Raw genomic sequence first — 25,824 nt, 5'->3', positions numbered from 1 at the left:
AAAGTCGCTCTTCAGTACGGGCCATTCTACTGCCAATGTTTGTCTATGTGTGCTTGATTGTATTCACCTGTCAGCAACAGGTGTGGCTGAAATAGCCAAATACACTAATTTGAAGGGGTCTCCACATACTTTTGGCCATTTAGTGTATATATCATATTTGGCCCCCCGCTGCTAAATGAATATTGGGTAAACACTGACGTTGGTTCCATACATGACAACACAATGACATAGTGTCCATACAACAATAATGGGTAATTGGGTTTACCCAAATATATGGAGTATGCGACTTCATTTTTATACAGTTTACTCTCCGTTAGTAGTCTCGAAAACCTGACCCTAGGCAACACAGTGACTAGTGTCTGGTTTCAATTATGGCCTCTTTTGGCATAGAGGAAATACGTCACTGCCTAGGTCACTACTTTATCTGCTTGAATAAAATACAAAATAGTAGCTAGCAAGATGGAAATCAGAGGTAATTTTTAATGAGTGCATTTCGCAAGTGGCTAGTTTGCATCAACTACCATTATTAAAACCACTGGAAAGGTTTTGCCTGCAAACTTTGGTTTTGAATCGCAATGTGGATCGCATTAGTGGAAACCAAGACTGTTCTCAGGGCTGGTTGTAGCTACATATTTTCGAGTCGTGTCGGGGACAATTTCAGCTAACCCTAGTCCTTTTCCTAACCTTAACCCAATTCTCCTAACCTGCTAAGTTAATTCTCCTAACCTGCTATGAAAAGTTACTTCCGCTAGTCAAAACCGGCAGACCTGCCCTGAGAGCAGTGAAAGTATCCACTAATGCGATACAGCGTTCTGCCTATTTTTTTCCCCCCTTATCGAATTACTAGTTCCTCTATGCCAGAAGAGTCCATTGAAACCAGACCCTAGTCACCTGCAACTATTCAATACGGAAATGAATTGTGTAGTCTACATACAATGAAATCAACAGTTTGATTATTTACAGTACAACTGATCATTTGTAAAATATCACAGCATACACTCAAATAATATTCGCTACTCTAAACTAAAATTAGGGTTTAAAACATCTCTGGACGATTACACCTAATCCATGGCAAGATACGAAATTTGAGAGCGTCACTGAGGTCAATAGCATGAGTAGTATTTGTCCCTGTGGTTCAGTGTGTGTGTGTGTGTGTGTGTGAGAAACTATGACAACCAACCACGGCTGAAGACATGCAGATGCTTGCACTGCTGCTAGCCTGCATTATCTTGTTTGAGCTGAGTGCAATCTGGCACTGGTTACGCAAAAATACTGCACGCATGCAGAGTCATGAATAAATGGTTTAGACATGATGCTGTATCATCTTTCTAATGATAAATGCCTTAGAGTCAGGTTCATTTTGAGATGCTAACTTGGTAGAGGTTGGCTTAGCATTCATATGTTGCAGGTAAACAACAAGCAGGCAGTGACAACTTGACTAACAGTATGAAGGTGAGAAAGTGCTTGTTTAAAGTGTAAACTAAGGGATAGCTACAAGTTGTTAGGATGATTAAACTCTTAAGCCTTCAGTCAGCATCTTTCAACCACAAGGCTGTGTGTGATTCCATGGTTAGGACACCAGAGGGCGATTTTGATCTATGTTGAATGTATACTTGGCCTCACCATTACAGCCAGAAGGTAGGCCAATTTAATATGTTTTTTGGTCAATTTTACGAAGTGTAAAGAACATTTTCATACTGATAGGCTGTGTTACAGATTGCTCAATCAATTGATAACATTAATGTTGCCTTTAAAGCAGCAATCAGCAGTTGAAACAAAAAGGACCCCGTTTCGGTAAAAGGCTGAGGGATGGGGCTGGGGAAATGTGCAACCACTCAAATTCATAGAGCCATAGCTGCACGGACTGACCATTCATGATATCAACATTATAGTTTTAACCATGTTTAGAGGCTAGACAGTGTTTGTTACATTTACTTTGTTTACAAACATTGGAGTAAAAACAAGCTTATATTTTGGGTTCTGATGGGGTACGACAGTTGAACTAAGCTTATGAGGCATTTATAAGTAATATTCTTCAAGAATCAATGGGTACATATCATTCATTTATACGTCCAAAAATGTATGTAGCAACTGCAGATTGCCCCTTTAAAATGTAACCTTTTGAAACTGTGTGTGTGTGTGTGTACGCCTGGACGTATGCATCTCACCTGGTGTATGACGTAGATGCCGTAGTTGAGCTGCTGTCGCTGTAGGAACGGGTGAAGGTAATAGAGGAGGAACTTCAGGTGGTGCTCCCGGTTTCTGTGAGGAATGATTATGGCGGTGCGGTGCTGCGCCTCACAGTCAGGCGGCCTGTAGCGCCCCCCGCGGACCACCAATGGATTCTTCCTCGCCACTTGGGCCAGTGTCAGCCCGGAAGGAAAGTTGACGTGGATCGGTCCACCTGAAAAGAGAAACAGGGTGAGAAGAAGCCAGATGTCATAACAACATTTTATTGCTAGACCTATATCATAACACACACACCAAATAACTCAAAATCAGTAGGTTGTCCATGCTAGCATGCTCGTTCTAACAGTTTTTTTGGGATTTGAGATCAAATGTTTTACATGAGGCGACAGTACAGAATGCAGTGTTCCCCCTTTTATCAATTTCCCCTATATCCCTTCTGTTCTGTCGTCTCATATAAAACATTTAAGCTCCAATCCAAAATGCTGCAGTATAGAGCCAAATGAAAAGGTTTTAGCTTCAGTGTCCAAATAAATACGTAGGAGAGCGTAGGTCTAGGCTATGTAGCCTATGTGCTTTGAAGTTTGTCACTTCACAAAGTCAGTAACCACTGCAAACAAATACCTGTAGAATATAAAAGGGCACAGCAAAACATTGTAGGAGCCTTTGCAAATCTCTTGGTTTCAGTGTGGCTATCCAAATTAGAAGGCAAAAAAGCAGGAAGTTGGACACAAGGTAAACTGACCTTCATTTGAACACAAGTATATTCAGTCCCTCTAGTCGAAGCGTACAACAAACACTCCTGTTGGGTCAGCCGCCACCGGTCTCGGCTCAGTTTGAATGATCTCAAAGTCAAAACGCATCCTTCCTTCCCTTACTAGGGGCCATCATTGAACATTGATCAATTCCTGACTGTATACGTGAAGCCAAGGTTCCACCATATCATGTCTACTCAAAATTCTGGTAACTTTCCCAGAAATCCTGGTTGGAGGACTCCCGGAATCTCCAACCAGGATTTCTACTACCGAAATTTTGCAAGCCCACTACCCATCCAACCTGGTCAGATCAGTAGCCAACTAACAAGCAAGGACAGTTGCATGTGTGGAATTATTTGGAAATTCCCTTCCACAACAAACCAACCGAGGCTTTCTGACTGCCCACATTTCGTTTCCTGGCACACTAATCAAGTATCTCAGCCACTTTCTTTTTCGAGAAAGTATTGTTCTGGCGTACATTGTAAAAAAACATTCCCTCTTCAGTTTCAGTCTGAAGAGGGAATGAAGTAAGATATACGGGGAGGGCTGAGTAACTGAAGACGGCGGCTGGTGAACTCATAGAAATAGAATCGGGCTGCCAGTTCTAGGACTTCTATTTCTATGGGTGAACTCACCTATCAGGGGAGACGTCTTGGGGCAGTAGGGCATGTCCTCGACCCGGCCGTGGGCCTTGACAAGGAGGGACAAGTTGGCGTAGACGTCACTGCCCGTGTTGTTGCGTGAGTGGGGCGAGTCGGCACCAGACGTCCCCAACGCTGGTGTCTCCGGCTTGCGGAAAATCCGTATGAAGTATGACACTCGCTTGTGGTAGCCCTCGCGGGACAGCAGAGCCATGACGACGAGCTGGACACCCAGGAACATGAACAGGTAGCGCCATTTTGACTGTAGCCACGTCGCCATCTCTGCTTCGCAACAAGGAACTTGGAGAGCGGTTTGGTGATTTGTTTGGCTTCGTTAGTCCTAGCGACCTACACTAGAGGAACGCTGTGAGAAAATGCTTACTTTGTGGCTGGGTAGAATATGGGGTGGGATTGTCAACAGTATGTATGGAGGTGTACGTTTTTACTGTAAACAAGTGTGCACTGTCAGTACTGTGCAACTGTGTATGATCTGATAAGTGCAACAGGCAATGGATATGGAGGTGTATGAATGAAAAGTGCAAAATCCTTAAAATATGTTGAAATAGTTTTCAGATATTGGAGTGTGATATGAAGTTAGATCAAGTTTATAGGAAAAGGACAGTGAGAAACCATGAAGGCACTTTGGTTCAGCTGATCACTGCAGAAACCCCAAAAAATGAGGTAAAAAAAATATGGGGAAAAAATAGATCTTTATTGCGTCTATTTCAACCTCTTGTCCCACCACAAGTCGAGATGTGTCGATCTCCAAAGTCTGCTGGTGGCCCTCTGGTTCATCGACGGCGTGTGGTGGCTATGCCAGCCCAACATCATGCTACTAGAATTCCATCAGTGGCCCAACCACCACCACAGCTCGTTTGTTTCCTGTAAACGGCTGACTGGGTGTTATTGTGCTGCCTTCTGTTACCTAGCAGTTAGCAACCTCTCATGGGGGCCCTCCACACAAACAAATAGCCACCAACAACAAAGGGAGCGTAGGCAGCTGTATAGGACCCTATCCTTTACAGAGGACTATGGTTTAGTTTGGTTTGACAAGGATGGCTGGCTGATTAGAGCGGTAGGAAGAAGGAGTGGACCGTAACCAGTACAGTGGGAGGAGGAGTGGTCAGGGGCTGGCTGTGTGTGTGTTAGGGGAAGGGTGTGGGGAAGGGGCAGACAGAGAGCAAAGAGAGGAAGGGGGAGGTCCGATGGCGACTGCGGCTATTGTCCCATTCTGACTGGCACACTCTGGGCTGAGAGATGCTTCCAAGGGGGAGGGGTCCACTGGGCCAGACGGACAGAGGCTCGGACCAATCACGAGAATGGAGCTCTGAAAGACAACAAGAGAGAAGTAGGTGGTTAAGAAATTGTTACGATTGATATCCTATAACAATCCATTGTTGCTGCTTGCATCTTTCCCAATTAGACTAACTGTTTACCACATAAATGATGCACAGCCGGAACAAACAGCTTGTTTGTTTTCAGCTAAACAGCCCAGCTGGAGAGAGCCAGGAGGAATCAGGCACAATGGGGGCTCCAATATGGACGCCTTCGCAGACAACACACCACTGGCAGTAACCGAGGAGCAGAAAGAAACGCGAGCTCAGAGGAGCTAAAGCGATTCAGAGAATCAAGATAGAAAGCAGTGGTCGTTCTAGCTCTAGGAAAACGTCCTACTACCACTCAGACCTCGACCCCTCAGACAGACCATGGCACGATCGTGGGTCGTTAAACGGTCCTGCTACTTGTGCTCAAGTAATCCTCCGTCCTTGCGCTGGCTATCTGTTGGAAAGTACCCAACACGTCAGCACTCACGGATAAATTAGTGCTCATTAAAGATGTCAGCCTCAGACTAACTCTAATCCAAATCCCACATGGAGCCCAGGGATTGGCAGAATGGTAGAGAGATACAGCGTTGCAGAAAACAGGATGAGTGCGTGTATAACAATAATAATATTATTATTATTATAATAATATATGCATCAGGGTTTCTGTTAGCCAGTAATAGCCAGCTTTTGGCCATTAAAAAAATAGAAACGCTGATAAATAAATTGGCACCGGCCAATTGTCCAGGAGAAGGTAATAAATCCCATTGCGAAATAATGCTTTTTAGCCTATTCATTGATGGAAAAACCAGTTGATGGAAATACATTTGACCAGTCATGCTTATCGATCAATGGGGCAATTTGCATAATTTTGTGGAATTAAATTGGCGCGTATATTCGTTATGTATCACACGCATGGCATACAGATACAGCCTTTTGGCGGAAAATCTGTCAGCTAAATGTTATTTGTCATATGCGCCAAATACAAACAGGTGTAGACTTCACCGTGAAATGCTTACTTCAAAAGAAAGTTCGAAAAATGTGCTAAATAAACTAAAGAAAAAATATGATTGTTGAGTTGCGACGGTCAGTAAAAAGTAGAGGCCCAGCCAGGCATATTGCAATATTTCAAAATACAAATTGTTGGAATGCAAATGGCTATTGCTGTAAAGACAATGAAAAGACTCTAATCTGTCTTTTAGTTGAGCGAACAACAGTAGACCCATAGCCTATCTTATTGGCACCAGCGGAGAGCATTGGCCATATCCCTAGTGAGTACGCACTCTGCATATTCACTCTTTATAATTGTTGGGTCAGTGCCACTTAAAAGTTTAGATGGATGTCATATTGTATTTGTGTCTCCCCTTCTCATAGGCCTATTATATGGACAACGTTGTTTTTATTGAAGGTCAGTGTCGGAGTAGGTTACCCGTATAAAAATAATAATAATAATAAATATATATATATATATATATATATATATATATATATATATATATATATATATATATATATATATATATACATACATACACACACACATACATATACACACACTGCTAATGTCTCCAGTCATATCAAGTGCAGTAGAATTGCATGAAATGGGTTTTTCATGCAAAGAATGAAGAAACGTATCTGAAATAGCCTATAGCCAAGGCCTCTACACTATACATGCTCAGCCATGCATTGAATAGTCTTTGAGTTACAGTGGGGGAAAAAAGTATTTAGTCAGCCACCAATTGTGCAAGTTCTCCCACTTAAAAAGATGAGAGAGGCCTGTAATTTTCATCATAGGTACACGTCAACTATGACAGACAAATTGAGAAAAAAAAATCCAGAAAATCACATTGTAGGATTTTTTATGAATTTATTTGCAAATGATGGTGGAAAATAAGTATTTGGTCACCTACAAACAAGCAAGATTTCTGGCTCTCACAGACCTGTAACTTCTTCTTTAAGAGGCTCCTCTGTCCTCCACTCGTTACCTGTATTAATGGCACCTGTTTGAACTTGTTATCAGTATAAAAGACACCTGTCCACAACCTCAAACAGTCACACTCCGAACTCCACTATGGCCAAGACCAAAGAGCTGTCAAAGGACACCAGAAACAAAATTGTAGACCTGCACCAGGCTGGGAAGACTGAATCTGCAATAGGAAACCAGCTTGGTTTGAAGAAATCAACTGTGGGAGCAATTATTAGGAAATGGAAGACATACAAGACCACTGATAATCTCCCTCGATCTGGGGCTCCACGCAAGATCTCACCCCGTGGGGTCAAAATGATCACAAAAACGGTGAGCAAAAATCCCAGAACCACACGGGGGGACCTAGTGAATGACCTGCAGAGAGCTGGGACCAAAGTAACAAAGCCTACCATCAGTAACACACTACGCCGCCAGGGACTCAAATCCTGCAGTGCCAGACGTGTCCCCCTGCTTAAGCCAGTACATGTCCAGGCCTGTCTGAAGTTTGCTAGAGTGCATTTGGAATCCAGAAGAGGATTGGGAGAATGTCATATGGTCAGATGAAACCAAAATAGAACTTTTTGGTAAAAACTCAACTCGTCGTGTTTGGAGAACAAAGAATGCTGAGTTGCATCCAAAGAACACCATACCTACTGTGAAGCATGGGGGTGGAAACATCATGCTTTGGGGCTGTTTTTCTGCAAAGGGACCAGGACGACTGATCCGTGTAAAGGAAAGAATGAATGGGGCCATGTATCGTGAGATTTTGAGTGAAAACCTCCTTCCATCAGCAAGGGCATTGAAGATGAAACGTGGCTGGGTCTTTCAGCATGACAATGATCCCAAACACACCGCCCGGGCAACAAAGGAGTGGCTTCGTAAGAAGCATTTCAAGGTCCTGGAGTGGCCTAGCCAGTGTGTTGCCCAGCGACAGCCCCAAAACATCACTGCTCTAGAGGAGATTTGCATGGAGGAATGGGCCAAAATACCAGCAACAGTGTGTGAAAACCTTGTGAAGACTTACAGAAAACGTTTGACCTGTGTCATTGCCAACAAAGGGTATATAACAAAGTATTGAGAAACTTTTGTTATTGACCAAATACTTATTTTCCACCATAATTTTTTTTTCTCATTATGTCTGTCATAGTTGACGTGTACCTATGATGAAAATTACAGGCCTCTCTCATCTTTTTAAGTGGGAGAACTTGCACAATTGGTGGCTGACTAAATACTTTTTTCCCCCACTGTATATTATTAACCTAAATTATGACTATCCAATCTACTCATCACATTATGAATAGTAGGCTATCTTACATAAGTCTGCAAATGCGATGATGCATGGAATGCTTTATTATGAAGGTGCATTGTGATGGTGTAAATGTGCTTCCCCAAACTTGAAACTCATACCCGGCCTATGCATATGCTAGTGATTTTGTTGTTCGTTTCTCGTCTTGTAGGCTGAGGAAAAGTAAATGTGGACAGTTATTTTAACATCTTCAAAGTGCACGGTAAGGACATTTTCTGTTAAGATTAATTACCATATTCTAAATGTGATTGTCATTCTGAGCACCGTGGGTGGACGCCCTAATCAGGTTACGCACCCAATGCATATGGGTTCGGTACATTTCTCAAATGTCTGGTAAATTAAAATGCTGCTGGTCAAATGTCCGGCGCCACATTTTCATAACGGAAACCCTGATATGTATGTGTGAGGGATCTGCAAATGTGAGCACATCAGTTAACAGAAATCTCCCTTACCCTGCGCCTTTTCAGCTTCAATACTCCTTAATCCCCAGTCGATCTGCCTCACACTCACAGAGGATACAAGTTCTTTAAACACAGAGAAAGAGAAATGGAAAGACAAGAGGGAGGGATAAATCAAGTGCGAGAGGGTGAGAGCACGAAAGGAGTCGGCAAAATGAGGAGATACTTGACAGGAAGAAGAGAGCTAAAAAGAGGGAAAGAGTGAGGAGAGGAAGAAGGAAAAAACGCATTTGCTTTTGGTTAGTTATTTGTTTTGCAACTGGAAATTTGAGCAGATGGAAAGTTGAACTTCAGTCCGTCCTCTAATTTCCTCTCTAATGAGTGAGGCCAGCAGCATCATATAGATGGCCACCATATAGGCATAGTGGCTAAATCCTTAGAACAAAACATGATACCATTCCTTTACTATGGTATAAATGCATACTATACTACCTTCTGTCCAATGCAGTTTCACAGGTGTTTACATGAATAATCGGCTGATCAACAGGGTGTGTATAGTATCATCCCTGCCCGGTAAAGTGCTCGGGGGTGTACTGTGACTTGAAATGGGATATAGTGTTGCTGCCTGGGATATAGTGTAGCAGGACAACTTGGCAGCTGGCACCTCCCTTGACAAAGCCAGGGCCTTGCCTTCTTACCATGAATATAAAAAGAGCCAGTGACTTGATTTAGATGCCCCTGTTCCTCAGGCTATGTGATGCTATGTGAGGGAATCTGAGAATGACAAGAGGAGAGGGGAGGGAGAGAGGAAGCAGAGTAGGCCCTATGCTATGGACTAGTTTTTTTTGTTTCCCCTCTCACCAGCGTTCAATCTAGGCTACATTCCCTCTCTCGAGTCTCGACATTTGAAAGTCAGAGGTAGAACTGGCATTACTAACTCATGCAGGCCCGAGTCAGCCAAAACAAACATCTTCCCTCCAGTGTTCTTCTACCTCCTCACGTCGCCCCTCCTCCTCTTCCTCAGACTGTCCTGTACAGCAGCACATGCTTTAGACTGAGTGATGGCAGCTATGGAAGATAACAGGCCAGATATGGGACAATCCTTTTCTGCCTGGAGCCATCAATATTACATGCATACTGTATGTCCACATGCATACTCGCACACACTAGAATGGATGCGAGAATAGTAGCCAGCGAGGGAGCCGAGGGAAGAGAGGAGGAAGAGAGAGAAATGGGGAGGTGGAAGGGGGGCAGAGAGAGAGAGCGAGAAGTATGCGAAAAGTATATATAGATCATTATCAGGCTCACACGCATGCGATGCCCATAGCCAGGCAGCCGACCAGTCAGTCGGCCAGGCACAGGGGACCCACTGGGAGACAGGCCGTCCTGGGGAGGGGAGCAGTCAGCCAGCCAGCGCAACAGACTGCTGGGAAATATGGGACAACGACCCCCCCCCCCCCCCCCCCCCACAGCAAAAAGCAAAGACAGGCAGAGCAATAGGAGAGAAGAAGAGAGTGGAGGAAAGTGGAAATATGTAGCCAAGTACTTGAAAACATCTGGTGTGCATCTGTCCCAAAGGAGAGCTGCAGAGCAGCAGTGGAAGTGTAGGAGTGGGAGGAAGAAGATGGGGTAGAAATAGTTGATAGGCCTTGCGTTAGAGTCTGCCGCCTGTGAATCAAAGCCTTAACCCGCTGGAGCAGAGCGGGATGCCAGACACGAAGAGGAGAAGGATGAGGGACTGGAGAGATGCCATGTTCAGCTGATTAGAGGAATGCGTACTATATCCATCAATCCATTCATCCGTCAGCATCTGTCGGCTGTGGAAGACTGTGCTCTCCAGCTTTAACCTTGTGATCTCTATAGTCTGCAAATCCACAGCTTTGGAGGAAAAGGCCATCAAATCCTTGCACTCTATTCAGAACCATTCAGTTCTATACACTGAAGATAGGCTTCACTGAGAGTCATGCAGACTTCTGCTACGTTTCACCTCAGATTGTCAAAAGAACCTTACCAACATATCACCTGTCTCCATTATGAAGCAAAGTGCCACAAATACTATACCTGTCAAGCCTGGCTGATGAAGTTACTGGTCACACCCACTGCATTTCTCAAGCGTCACTACCTGATTCTTTATCTATTGCCATGAGTCACTAGACGTCTTCATGTGTCACCTCTTACTGAACAAACCTGTGGGAGCGTATAGGAGGAAAGAAGATATGGTATGAACAAAGTTAACAGAAACCACGTGAGGGAAAGAGTAGACGAAACTGGCCTCTCACTTCGGCTCACTACCACACTCAGGTGTAAGGTGACAATACACAATAACACGCTATCCGTTTTCAATTACTAAACTGATCAACTGAAATCCTTGAGGACAGTTCCTGACTCCTAAGCAGGTGATATGACCATCATGATATAGGCTAGCCTAGGACATGAGAAAACGTAGGCTTAGGTTCCTTCCCAGTCTGTGAAATCAACGGAGGAAAAGAGGCTTGAGCCAAAGACCAGCTTAGTTTACACTGCCCTGAGCATCAATATGCACCAGAAAATGTGCTTCGTGACAAGAGCATTATCTTTACTTGACTGCAGAGACGAGGGAAAACTGTTCATATATTTGGATAACCACTGGCTATATAAGGCCAACCCTACTTTCTAAAAAATTGTCTACAAAGTTACAGTAGCTAGCTCTTCCAACTAAACTAAAGTCCAGGCAATTAAATAATTAGAATACACAGTGTGAAAAAAAGTGTCAGCATATTAATGAGGGCTAGCGCCCGCGTCATGGCAACACACTGGCCATTCATTGTCAGTGCAGCTGGTACATGTCTCTTTAGCTGCTCCCTCAGGTCTGAGTCCACTGGGACAGGCTGAAGATAAAGAAACACCCCTACAGGTTATTCTGGTTCTCCTTTACAGTCTGCTGCTGCTTGGGTAGTTACTAGCTTTGAGTAGTTTCCATACTGCAGAGTTCATTTGTGGCTCGAGCACACACACACACACACACACACCTCTGGGACAGCCCTCATTGCAACCATGATGACAAACTGCACGGCTCAGTAGCTAAGCAATGACAACCATAGGGACCAACCAGAAAAACGGAGGATAACCACGTAAACATATAACAAAAAGGGCACTAAGAGTCACGCAGACACATGAATGGCGAAGGTGTTGCCTTTCCACCACTACTATCATTCCAGAGTACTGGGCAGAAAACAAAGAGATGGCAGCCTGGGACAGGGTCAACATCATTGTTAGATTGTGTTGGGGGAAATGTTGTAATGTCTTGCCCTGATTGGACAGAAAGGGAGTAGGGTCAGCAATGGAGTCGACAAATAGGAAGGCTAACACTAATGAAAACAGCCACAAGTATCAACAGGGATTGACATAACGGGTTGCCTTATCACCTGGGGCAAGTGAACTGAGCAGTCGGGTTGTTCCATTGGGCAGGTGACTGTTTATACTGAAAACAACCACACACTATAGTCACATAAAATACAGAATTTATCGCATTTCTGCGTGTAAGTGATCATATCTGACAGGCAACCAATAGCCTACTCCTTACTTGGCTGATGGGCAAGTGCACTTCAGACCTTAAAGGGATACTTCAGGATTTTGGCAATGAAGCCCTTTATCTACTTCCCCAGAGTCAGATGAACTTGTGGATCCCATTTCTATGTCTCTTAGTGCAGTTGGAAAGCACAATTGCTAACTAGCGTTAGCGCAATGACTGGAAGTCTATGGTAACTGTTAGTATACTAGTAGATACCATAGACTTTGTCATTGCGTTAACGCTAGTTAACATTGGCTCGCAAAACTACCTCCAACTTCCTTCATACTGGATGCAGAGACATAAAAATGGTATCCATGAGTTCATCTGACTCTGGGGAAGTAGATAAAGTGCTTCATTGCCAGAATCCTGAAGTATCCCTTTAAATGTCCAATACCTGTTGAAGGGTAGCAAATGAATGTTCACACAGCACTGGTTGGCTGCTTGTGTAACAGTACTTTGCTAACTGTTGTAAGTATGTTGTTAAAATCCTGTTTTTGCATGTTTAGCATCAAACTGTATGCATCAAAGCCCAAATAGGTGAAGCATGTCATCACAGTCTCTTCCACAAATGGAGAGACACACCTCTAAGTATCACATTGCATGTATATCTGTACAGACCAGGATTGAGTTCAGTACGTTTTTACGTTCTGGAACGTTCAATTGATTGTAAATGGTGCTGTCCTGAACGACCAGTTGAAAAACAGGGAGGGGTTGGGTTGTGGGTTCGGGAACGCTGTCAGCATGACCGCTGCCCTTTAAATACGTCAGTCAATGCTTCAAGCCACACCCACCAAACGTACCTCAAAGTCTGTTCAAGAACGTTCTGGGGAAACGTGTCGTTCAGTACAAACAGTTACGCAACGTAGCAAACGTTCAAGCGAACTGAACGCACCAGAACAGGGTTTTACAAACTCGGTCCTGGGCCCGCTCCCGGGTGCGCGTTTTGGTTTTTGCCCTAGCACTACACGGCTGATTTAAATAATCAATGCGTGATGAGTTGGTTATTTGAATCAGCTGTGTAGCGCTAGGGCATAAACCAAAACGTGCACCCAAAAGGGGGCCCAGGACCAAGTTTGGGAAACACTGTGATAGAAGATAGGATCTGGCTGTTCTTATCCTATGAACACCGTGGAGTCCTGCAGTACAGTCCCCTCCGCTGGTCTAACGTTAGAATCAGTATCTACTCAGTCAACCTGACAGCTCCTGTGACGGGTCTTTTGTGGCTATTTTTCTCACTCTGGTAACTATTTAAACAGAAAGGAGAGTAGGAGGAAGGTTTGCCCAGCTCAAATGATGCTTTCCATAGCAAACTGATTACAGAACAGGTGTACACCTTCAAAAGATACTGTGAACCATCAGATCCTCCTCTCCACCCTCTCCGAGCTGGGCATCTCCGGCGCGGCTCACTCTTGGATTGCGTCCTACCTGACCGGTCGCTCCTACCAAGTGGCGTGGCGAGAAGCTGTCTCCGCACCACGTGCTCTCACCACTGGTGTCCCCCAGGGCTCAGTTCTAGGCCCTCTCCTATTCTCGCTATACACCAAGTCACTTGGCTCTGTCATATCCTCACATGGCCTCTCCTATCATTGCTACGCTGACGATACACAACTAATCTTCTCCTTTCCCCCTTCTGATAACCAGGTGGCGAATCGCATCTCTGCATGTCTGGCAGACATATCAGTATGGATGACGGATCACCACCTCAAGCTGAACCTCGGCAAGACGGAGCTGCTCTTCCTCCCGGGGAAGGACTGCCCGTTCCATGATCTCGCCATCACGGTTGACAACTCCGTTGTGTCCTCCTCCCAGAGTGCGAAGAGCCTTGGTGTGACCCTGGACAACACCCTGTCGTTCTCCGCTAACATCAAGGCGGTGACCCGATCCTGTAGGTTCATGCTCTACAACATTCGGAGAGTACGACCCTGCCTTACACAGGAAGCGGCACAGGTCCTAATCCAGGCACTTGTCATCTCCCGTCTGGATTACTGCAACTCGCTGTTGGCTGGGCTCCCTGCCTGTGCCATTAAACCCCTACAACTCATCCAGAATGCCGCAGCCCGTCTGGTGTTCAACCTTCCCAAGTTCTCTCACGTCACCCCACTCCTCCGCACACTCCACTGGCTTCCAGTTGAAGCTCGCATCTGCTACAAGACCATGGTGCTTGCCTACGGAGCTGTGAGGGGAACGGGACCTCCGTACCTTCAGGCTCTGATCAGTTCCTTCTACCCCCCCCCACAAAAAAAAAAGGTGAATACTTCTATTTGTAAGTCGCTCTGGATAAGAGCGTCTGCTAAATGACGTAAATGTAAATGTAAAAGATGGTGAACAACCTTGGCTGGGCAAATATAGAAAACACAAGACAGACCACTTCCTGAACTTGATTGCACAAACCACTGTTTGCAAAAGGGGCTGGTGCATTATATTCACTTCCTCCTAATCCTGTTTGCAAAGGGGCTGGTTCAGGAACTGTACACAGGATACTCCTAAACCTTGAGTATACAAGTTTTCCATCACAGCTGGTTGATTTTGCAAATAGGGGTTTTTTGGACGTTAAATGTTTTTGAAAATTAAACCTCTTGAAACTGCTTTTTATATCTGAATATTTTCTTCACTGTCTGGAAACAAGATCGTAATAGTGGCTGAGACCATACTATTTAAGAATTCAGATTTTTATCGGTTTCCCCAAATACCTCAGCTTGTTACCTGTATAAAAGACATCTGTCCACAGAAGACATCAATCAATCAGATTCCAAACTCTCCACAATGGCCAAGACCAAAAAGCTCTCCAAGGATGTCAGGGACAAGATTGTAGACCTACACAAGGCAGGAATGGGCTACAAGACCATCGCCAAGCAGCTTGGTGAGAAGCACCAGTTGGTGCGATTATTCGCAAATGGAAGAACCACAATAGAACTGTCAATCTCCCTCGGCCTGGGGCTCCATGCAAGATCTCACCTCGTGGAGTTGAAATGATCATGAGAACGGTGAGGAATCAGCCCAGAACTACACGGGAGGATCTTGTCAATGATCTCAAGGCAGCTGGGACCATAGTCAACAAGAAAATAAATCGGTAACACACTATGCCGTGAAGGACTGAAATCCTGCAGCGCCCGCATGGTCCCCCTGCTCAAGAAAGCACATATACAGGGCTGTCTGAAGTTTGCCAATGAACATCTGAATGATTCAGAGGAGAACTGGGTGAAAGTGTTGTGGTCAGATGAGACCAAAATCGAGCTCTTTGGCATCAACTCAACTCGCAGTGTTTGGAGGAGGAGGAATGCTGCCTTCGACCCCAAGAACACCATCCCCACCGTCAAACATGGAGGTGGAAACATTATGCTTTGGGGGTGTTTTTCTGCTAAGGGGACAGGACAACTTCACCGCATCAAAGGGACGATGGACGGGGCCATGTACCGTCAAATCTTGGGTGAGAACCTCCTTCCCTCAGCCAGGGCATTGAAAATGGGTCGTGGATGGGTATTCCAGCATGACAATGACCCAAAACACACGGCCAAGGCAACAAAGGAGTGGCTCAAGAAGAAGCACATTAAGGTCCTGGAGTTGTCTAGCCAGTCTCCAGACCTTAATCCCATAGAAAATCTGTGGAGGGAGCTGAAGGTTCGAGTTGCCAAACGTCAGCCTCGAAACCTTAATGACTTGGAGAAGATCTGCAAAGAGTGGAACAAAATCCCTCCTGAGATGTGTGCAAACCTGGTGGCCAACTACAAGAAACATCTGACCTCTGTGATTGCCAACAAGGGTTTTGCCACCAAGTACTAAGTCAAGTTTTGCAAAGGGGTCAAATACATATTTTGCTCATTAAAATGAAAATCAATTTATAACATTTTTGACATGCGTTTTTCTGGATTTTTTTGTTGTTATTCTGTCTCTCACTGTTCATATAAACCGACCATTAAAATTATAGACTGATCATGTCTTTGTCAGTGGGCAAACGTACAAAATCAGCAGGGGATCAAATACTTTTTTCCCTCACTGTATATGCCTTGATGATACTTAGAAACATGTATTTACCACATCAACATTTTAATATTTTACATTATTTTTGGAATTATCTTAAGAACAAGCATTTAAGGTTCACATATGGAGAAAATTATCAATATCAATTGTAATATAATACACCTTTGCCTCAAAAATATGTACCGTGATGGTAATAACTTAGCGTTGTGGTAATGACAGTGTGGTGGAAATGAAATTTCATATAAAACTGATGAAAACTACCATTAAATTATTTTATTTTTTAAGGGGGTAGATCAGCTTTAATACTGCAGATAGATTGTAACTCAATATCAATGTAACTATCTGCATCACTTCCAATCCCCCATATAATTTTTTCGCATATACACACACACACACACACACTATATACATACAAACATATACACAGACACACATATACATATATACATCCAGTGGGGAGAACAAGTATTTGATACACTGCTGATTTTGCAGGTTTTCCTACTTACAAAGCATGTAGAGGTCTGTAAGTTTTATCATAGGTACACCTCAACTGTGAGAGACGGAATCTAAAACAAAAATCCAGAAAATCACATTGTATGATTTTTAAGTAATTAATTTGCATTTTATTGCATGACATAAGTATTTGATACATCAGAAAAGCAGAACTTAATATTTGGTACAGAAACCTTTGTTTGCAATTACAGAAATCATACGTTTCCTGTAGGTCTTGACCAGGTTTGCACACACTGCAGCAGGGATTTTGGCCCACTCCTCCATACAGACCTTCTCCAGATCCTTCAGGTTTCGGGGCTGTCGCTGGGCAATACGGACTTTCAGCTCCCTCCAAAGATTTTCAATTGGGTTCAGGTCTGGAGACTGGCTAGGCCACTCCAGGACCTTGAGATGCTTCTTACGGAGCCACTCCTTAGTTGCCCTGGCTGTGTGTTTCGGGTCGTTGTCATGCTGGAAGACCCAGCCACGACCCATCTTCAATGCTCTTACTGAGGGAAGGAGGTTGTTGGCCAAGATCTCGCGATACATGGGCCCATCCATCCTCCCCTCAATACGGTGCAGTCGTCCTGTCCCCTTTGCAGAAAAGCATCCCCAAAGAATGATGTTTCCACCTCCATGCTTCACGGTTGGGATGGTGTTCTTGGGGTTGTACTCATCCTTCTTCTTCCTCCAAACACGGCGAGTGGAGTTTAGACCAAAAAGCTCTATTTTTGTCTCATCAGACCACAAGACCTTCTCCCATTCCTCCTCTGGATCATCCAGATGGTCATTGGCAAACTTCAGACGGGCCTGGACATGCACTGGCTTGAGCAGGGGGACCTTGCGTGCGCTGCAGGATTTTAATCCATGACGCCGTAGTGTGTTACTAATGGTTTTCTTTGAGACTGTGGTCCCAGCTCTCTTTAGGTCATTGACCAGGTCCTGCCATGTCGTTCTGGGCTGATCCCTCACCTTCCTCATGATCATTGATGCCCCACGAGGTGAGATCTTGCATGGAGCCCCAGACCGAGGGTGATTGACCATCATCTTGAACTTCTTCTATTTTCTAATAATTGCACCAACAGTTGTTGCCTTCTCACCAAGCTGCTTGCCTATTATCCTGTAACCCATCCCAGCCTTGTGCAGGTCTACAATTTTATCCCTGATGTCCTTACACAGCTCTCTGGTCTTGGCTATTGTGGAGAGGTTGGAGTCTGTTTGATTGAGTGTGTGGACAGGTGTCTTTTATACAGGTAACGAGTTCAAACAGGTGCAGTTAATACAGGTAATGAGTGGAGAACAGGAGGGCTTCTTAAAGAAAAACTAACAGGTCTGTGAGAGCCGGAATTCTTACTGGTTGGTAGGTGATCAAATACTTATGTCATGCAATAAAATGCAAATTAATTACTTAAAAATCATACAATGTGATTTTCTGGATTTTTGTTTTAGATTCCGTCTCTCACAGTTGAAGTGTACCTATGATAAAAATTACAGACCTCTACATGCTTTGTAAGTAGGAAAACCTGCAAAATCGGCAGTGTATCAAATACTTGTTCTCCCCACTGTACTTATTATGGACACAGTATGTTTTACATTAGTCTTGTTGTTATTAGTTTTTAGTCCCAACCTTCAATTCCATTCAACCTCTCCCATCTACCTCTTAACACCATCCATATTGGATTTCTATTTGCCATATATTTTTCAACTGTACTGTGATGTCTCACAAAAGTTCTGAACCCTTCCATTCTCATTGTTTCTACAGATTGTAAATTGAAAATAAACATTTTTGCTAAAAGTATTATTATATTATTGATCGATTGACTGACTTTTCAGATCACCCAGTAGTGCTATCTGCAGGGTTAGCTCCAGGTAAATATTGCAAACCTTCAGCCATTCCTGGACCTGTGACCAAAAACAAGTTACAAATGGACAGTACCAAAACAAATAATCTAATGATTCTGTCTCTTCGCAGCAGAATCTGCAGGGCTGGGAAGATTGTATCCCCCATATAAATAACATTCTACTGGTTGCAAAAATGTTGTATAATAATTTTAATTTAAAAATTCTAAGTTTTGAATCAGGCGTCGTTTTGCGTATCAGTTCATAAACCGTGTGCTATGGAATCGGTACGTCAAAAATCTCTTCCCAACTATTTTGCAATCTATATGGGACGGCTGTCAATCCTTTGGTCCTTAAATGAAACAGGTATGCTTTTTTATTTATCCCAATTTTCTTTACCCAATTATGGTCTTTAATGCAGGGCCGACAGACAAGTTCCTTACTTTTCCCCCTGCCACTTTACTCTTCAATTTTTGCGGTAATGCTGCAATTATTTGGTTGTAATTTTGGGTAGAGCAGACATTTCTATATGTTTTTGTTAGCTGCATGTGCAACATAACTCCACCAGTCCTACCTATGATATCATTTACGAAGATTATACCTTTTTTTTTATTATTCAAAAAATAAAAAAATAAAAAAAATTAGTATATTTGAGTTTAACCACAATATTTGTTGCATTATTTGTTCTGTCGTTTCTGGAGGATTAAATTGAAATTGCAACCAACTTTCTATGGCTTGTTTTAGAAATAGTGATATTTGGGAGATGGTTTCCTTTTCAAATAACTGAAAGTGAGAGGTTGTAATCTGAATAAAGCGAAAAAGGCCATTCTTGAACATGGGGTGAGACAATCTTACTAATTTGCTAGACAACCAGTTTGGATTTAAGTATAACTTTTGTATGACTGAAGCTTTTAGTGATAGGTCTAATGCTTTAATATTTAATCATTTATGTCCTCCAAATTAATATTCATTATATAAATAGTCCCGTTTAATTTTGTCTGGCTAGCCATTCCATATAAAATGGAAAATGTTTTCCTCATATCATAAAAAAAAAAAAAAAACTGTTCGCTAGGCGTAGGCAAGACCACAAACAAATAGGTAAACTGGGATAATACTAAAGAGTTAATCAGGGTGATTTTTCCACAAATAGACAGGTATTTACCTTTCCATGGTAGTAAGATCTTATCTATTTTTGCTAACTTTCTATTAAAATGTATTGGAGTAAGATCATTTATTTATTTTGGGATATGTATACCGAGTATATACACACACATCACCATCAGACCATTTTATTGGTAAACTACACGGTATTGTAAAAGTAGTATTATTTACTGATCCAATACGTAATAGTACATTTATCATAATTTGGTTGTAATTCAGAGAGGTTAGAAAATGTATCTAGATCCTCTATGAGTCTGTGGAGGGATTCAATTTGTGGATTTAAAAGAAAACATGAATCATCAGCGTACAATGACACCTTTGTTTTTAAGCCCTTGATATTATTGTTGAATCTGATTTTAATAGCTAACATTTCGATGGCCATAATAAATAGATATGCCGATAGTGGACAACCTTGTTTTACTCCTCTTGACAGTTTAAAACTTTCTGAGAAATAGACATTATTGACTATTTTACACCTAGGGTTACTATACATGATTTTAACCGTGTGTTATTGGATGCTAGCATGCTAGTTAGCTATGGCGTCATAGTTAGGCATCGTGGGCTGTTGTGGGTAGTTATTGTAGGTTAGCATTGTTTTCGGCGGTGCCGGGTGTAGCACGAAGCTAGCTAGCTAGCCGTTTTTCAAACAAAGTCAACACAGTAGCCATTGCTAGCTAGCCAACACGACCAGCTAACTGTACTGTAGCAGCTAAATACAATATACTTGTGCTAGCTAGCCAACGTTTAATTATTGCTGCATTATGAAAGGAACTAGACACGGACACGAATTATCTGTTTAGCGTGTTAACACACTATTGGTAGTTTGTTGTAACCAAGTATTGGTGCTAAACTGTGTGTTATTGGATGCTAGCATGCTAGTTAGCTATGGTGTCATAGTTAGGCATCGTGGGCTGTTGTGGGTAGTTATTGTAGGTTAGCATTGTTTTCGGCGGTGCCGGGTGTAGCACGAAGCTAGCTAGCTAGCCGTTTTTCAAACAAAGTCAACACAGTAGCCACTGCTAGCTAGCCAACACGACCAGCTAACTGTACTGTAGCAGCTAAATACAATATATTTGTGCTAGCTAGCCAACGTTTAATTATTGCTGCGTTATGAAAGGAACTAGACACGGAAACGAATCATCTGTTTAGTGTGTTAACACACTATTGGTAGCTTGTTGTAAACAAGTATTGGTGCTAAACTGTGTGTTATTGGATGCTAGCATGCTAGTTAGCTATGGTGTCATAGTTAGCTAGCTGAATAAAGTAAGTTGAGTCTATTCCTTGAAACATTGAACCGCTGTAGTTCACAACAATTCTAATTTCTAAAAGTGGAAGTTGGGAGAGTTTGTTCGGGTGGTTCAGTGAAACAATTATAGTTTCTGAGGTGGAAGTTTTGGTGAGGGAGGCCCTACTCTCTCCTTTGCCAGATGTTTAGTTCATTTCATTCCGATCTCCTCTGCATTATTGTAGCCATTTGCTACAGCCTGTCAACTATGTCTCTGCCTATCCCTGTTCTCTCCTCTCCGCACAGGCTACACAAACGCCTCACACCGCGTGGCTGCTGCCTCTCTAACCTGGTGGTCCCTGCACGCACCCCACACCTGGAGTTCCAGGTCTCAGGCAGCCTCTGGAACTGCCGTTCTGCTGCCAACAAAGCTGACTTCATCCCAGCCTATGCTAACCTCCAGTCCCTCGACTTCCTGGCGCTGACGGAAACATGGATTACCACTGAAAACACTGCTACTCCTACTGCTCTCTCCTCGTCTGACCATGTGTTCTCGCATACCCCGAGAGCATCTGGTCAGAGGGGTGGTGGCACAGGAATCCTCATCTCTCCCAAGTGGACATTCTCAATTTTTCCCCTAACCCATCTGTCTATCTCCTCATTTGAATTCCATGCTGTCACAGTCACTAGCCCATTTAAGCTTAATATCCTTGTCATCTATCGCCCTCCAGGTTCCCTTGGAGAGTTCATCAATGAGCTTGACGCCTTGATAAGTTCCTTTCCTGAGGATGGCTCACCCCTCACAGTTTTGGGGGATTTCAACCTCCCTACGTCCACATTTGACTCATTTCTCTCTGCCTCCTTCTTTCCACTCCTCTCCTCTTTTGACCTCACCCTCTCACCGTCCCCCCCTACTCACAAGGCAGGCAATACGCTTGACCTCATCTTTACTAGATGCTGCTCTTCTACTAATCTCACTGCAACTCCCCTCCATGTCTCCGACCACTACTTTGTTTCCTTTTCTCTCTCGCTCTCCTCCAACACTACTCACTCTGCCCCTACACAGATGGTAATGCGCCACCGCAACCTTCGCTCTCTCTCTCCCACTACTCTCTCCTCTTCCATCCTATCATCTCTTCCCTCTGCTCAATCCTTCTCCCTCCAATCTCCTGATTCTGCCTCCTCAACCCTCCTCTCCTCCCTTTCTGCATCCTTTGACTCTCTATGTCCCCTATCCTCCCGGCCGGCTCGGTCCTCCCCTCCAGCTCCGTGGCTTGATGACTCATTGCGAGCTCACAGAACAGAGCTCCGGGCAGCGGAGCGGAAATGGAAGAAAACTAAACTCCCTGCCGACCTGGCATCTTTTCACTCCCTCCTCTCTACATTTTCTTCATCTGTTTCTGCTGCTAAGGCCACTTTCTACCACTCTAAATTCCAAGCATCTGACTCTAACCCTAGGAAGCTCTTTGCCACATTTTCCTCCCTGCTGAATCCCCCCCCCCCCCCTCCCTCCCTCCTCTCCCCCTCCTCTCTCTCTGTGGATGACTTCGTCAACCACTTTGAAAAGAAGGTTGACGACATCCGATCCTCGTTTGTTAAGTCTAATGACACTGCTGGTCTTACTCACACTGCCCTACCCTATGCTTTGACTTCTTTCTCCCCTCCCTCTCCAGATAAAATCCTGCGACTTGTGACTGCAGGCCGCCCAACAACCTGCCCACTTGACCCCATCCCCTCCTCTCTTCTCCAGACCATCTCCGGTGACCTTCTCCCCTACCTCACCTCGCTGATCAACTCATCCTTGACCGCTGGCCATGTCCCTTCCGTCTTCAAGAGAGCGAGAGTTGCACCCCTTCTCAAAAAACCAACACTCGATCCCACTGATGTCAACAACTACAGACCAGTATCCCTTCTTTCTTTTCTTTCCAAAACTATTGAGCGTGCCGTCTTTAGCCAACTCTCTTGCTATCTCTCTCAGAATGACCTTCTTGATCCAAACCAGTCAGGTTTCAGGACTGGTCATTCAACTGAGACTGCTCTTCTCTGTGTCACGGAGGCTCTCCGCACTGCTAAAGCTAACTCTCTCTCCTCTGCTCTTGTCCTTCTAGACCTGTCTGCTGCCTTTGATACTGTGAACCATCAGATCCTCCTCTCCACCCTCTCCGAGCTGGGCATCTCCGGCGCGGCTCACTCCTGGATTGCGTCCTACCTGACCGGTCGCTCCTACCAAGTGGCGTGGCGAGAAGCTGTCTCCGCACCACGTGCTCTCACCACTGGTGTCCCCCAGGGCTCAGTTCTAGGCCCTCTCCTATTCTCCCTATACACCAAGTCACTTGGCTCTGTCATATCCTCACATGGCCTCGCCTATCATTGCTACGCTGACGATACACAACTAATCTTCTCCTTTCCCCCTTCTGATAACCAGGTGGCGAATCGCATCTCTGCATGTCTGGCAGACATATCAGTATGGATGACGGATCACCACCTCAAGCTGAACCCTGGCAAGACGGAGCTGCTCTTCCTCCCGGGGAAGGACTGCCCTTTCCATGATCTCGCCATCACGGTTGACAACTCCGTTGTGTCCTCCTCCCAGAGTGCGAAGAGCCTTGGCGTGACCCTGGACAACACCCTGTCGTTCTCCGCTAACATCAAGGCGGTGACCCGATCCTGCAGGTTCATGCTCTACAACATTCGGAGAGTACGACCCTGCCTTACACAGGAAGCGGCACAGGTCCTAATCCAGGCACTTGTCATCTCCCGTCTGGATTACTGCAACTCGCTGTTGGCTGGCCTCCCTGCCTGTGCCATTAAACCCCTACAACTCATCCAGAATGCCGCAGCCCGTCTGGTGTTCAACCTTCCCAAGTTCTGTCACGTCACCCCCCTCCTCCGCACACTCCACTGGCTTCCAGTTGAAGCTTGCATCCGTTACAAGACCATGGTGCTTGCCTATGGAGCAGTGAGGGGAACGGCACCTCCGTACCTTCAGCCTCTGATCAGTCCCTACACCCAAACGAGGGCATTGCGTTCATCCACCTCTGGCCTGCTGGCTCCCCTTCCTCTGCGGAAGCATAGTTCCCGCTCAGCCCAGTCAAAACTGTTCGCTGCTCTGGCACCCCAATGGTGGAACAAGCTCCCTCACGACGCCAGGACAGCGGAGTCACTCACCACCTTCCGGAGACATTTGAAACCCCACCTCTTTAAGGAATACCTGGGAAAGGATAAAGTAATCCTTCTACCCCCCCCAAAAAAATTGGTGAATGCACCAATTTGTAAGTCGCTCTGGATAAGAGCGTCTGCTAAATGACGTAAATGTGCCCTTGAGCAAGGCACTTAACCCTAATTGCTCCTGTAAGTCGCTCTGGATAAGAGCGTCTGCTAAATGACTAAAATGTAAATGTAAATGTAACCCATTTTATAAAGAGATTCTCCCAAATTGAAATGCTCCAGGCATTTATATATAAACTCCAGTCTAACTTTATCAAAAGCCCTTTCAAAGTCAGATATGAATAGCAGGCCTGGTTTCCCAGATTTTTCATAGTGTTCTATTGTTTCCAGTACTTGCCTTATATTATCGCCAATGTTTCGTCCATGTAAAAAACCTGTCTGATTAGAATGAATAATGTCCGACAATACCTTTTTAATTCTATGCGCTACACATTTTGCTATAATTTTTGCATCACAACACTGATGTGTAAGGGGCCAAGAGTGTGCAAAGCTTTCATCAAGGCAAAGGGTGGTTATTTGAAGAATTCCAAATATGTTTTGATTTGTTTAACACTTTTTTGGTTGCTACAGGATACCATGTGTGTTTTTTCATAGTTTTGACGTCTTCACTATTATTCTACAATGTAGAAAACAGTAAAAATAAAGAAAAACCCTGGAATGAGTCGGTGTGTCCAAACTTTTGACTGGTACTGTACATGGTAACCAAGTACACAAACTTTTGAAAAAACGTTATTTAATTTGCTTGTCATGGTGGCAATGACAATACTTAGATATGTATATAGTTTCCATTTTTTTGACTCTTTTTTTAAACAGGTGCTTTAAATATTTTCTAATTATAAAGACCTTTGTAAGTGCAATACATAGCAGAATGTCAAAAGTCGGTGTGAGACAGGACTAAAACAGTGCAAAACAGTGAAATCCAGACATGAAATGCTGTAGAAGATTTTTTAAAACATTGAAAACTGAAAAAAAAATACGTTTAAGGTTATTTTAGTCTTTACTTAAAGGGGGAAAAAACATTTTCTTAAAAATCTAACCCTGAGACACAAAAATGACGTATTTGCTAAATCACCCAGCTATTCCTTTGGAATAAGATTAATTATTTGCTTGTTCACACAGACATGAACAGATATCATGTAGCCTACAGACAGACATACAGACACACACACAGAGAGAGAGAGACATGCATCCACTGCCACTATGGTGTTCAGTAAACTAATCCGTTTTATTAGACAATTAATGTCTTACTTTAGATTTTGTCAGAGTCATGATGATGTAACCAAAGATTCCACCATTTCTGGTGTAGCTAATTTACCTGGGCTCGAGCCTTGCCTCAACAACAAACGTTATTGTTAAAGGAGCCACAATAAATACTAAACATTTTAGATAGCCAACGTTAGCTACTGGCTAGCTAGCAAATGTGACGGATAAATAAGCTGTAAAAGACGGCAAACTAACGTTACTAACTCCATTTCATTCTGCTTCGCTAGCTAGCTAACGACTAGCTAACTTATTTCATACACGGGCATGATTTGTTAACGTATCGTTAGCTGGCTATCTAGTTAGCATGATTAGCTAGATAAAAAATAAACTGTGGCCAGCTTACCAACTAAACGCACGGAATGGTGTTTACCATTCCACTCCTCTTGTTCGTGGATAGCTCAATTGTTCCTTTTCTAATTTATTCCAGGCAACGGTATTGCTAAACATCACTTTCACAATTCGAGTTGCTCTGGGGTTGCATTTCGAAGTTGAAATGCAGCTTCTTCAGCCACA

The 25,824-nt window shown here is 43.9% G+C and overlaps 1 protein-coding gene across 2 annotated transcripts in view; it reads right to left on the bottom strand.

The window, feature by feature from the left end:
* Nucleotides 1-25,824, bottom strand: part of LOC311117836 (beta-1,4-galactosyltransferase 3-like) — a 31,122-nt gene extending 5,298 nt beyond the window's left edge. Inside the window, exons 1-3 of one of the 2 annotated variants that reach the window (XM_084157570.1) lie at nucleotides 25,655-25,824; nucleotides 3,578-4,910; nucleotides 2,169-2,404 (exon numbers count right to left, since the gene is read on the bottom strand). In XM_084157570.1, the coding sequence (XP_084013696.1) occupies nucleotides 2,169-2,404; nucleotides 3,578-3,863 (522 nt within the window). In that variant the 5' untranslated portion in view covers nucleotides 3,864-4,910; nucleotides 25,655-25,824. Of the gene's footprint in view, nucleotides 1-2,168; nucleotides 2,405-3,577; nucleotides 4,911-8,629; nucleotides 8,900-25,654 lie in introns of those variants that run through there. The other variant, XM_084157571.1, reaches the window with a different exon arrangement.

This window comes from Coregonus lavaretus, assembly GCF_964263955.1.
Source record: "Coregonus lavaretus genome assembly, chromosome: 3".
Taxonomy (NCBI): domain Eukaryota; kingdom Metazoa; phylum Chordata; class Actinopteri; order Salmoniformes; family Salmonidae; genus Coregonus; species Coregonus lavaretus.
The sequence above is the reverse complement of the archived record's forward strand: the minus strand, read 5'-3'. Positions and strand labels throughout refer to the sequence as shown.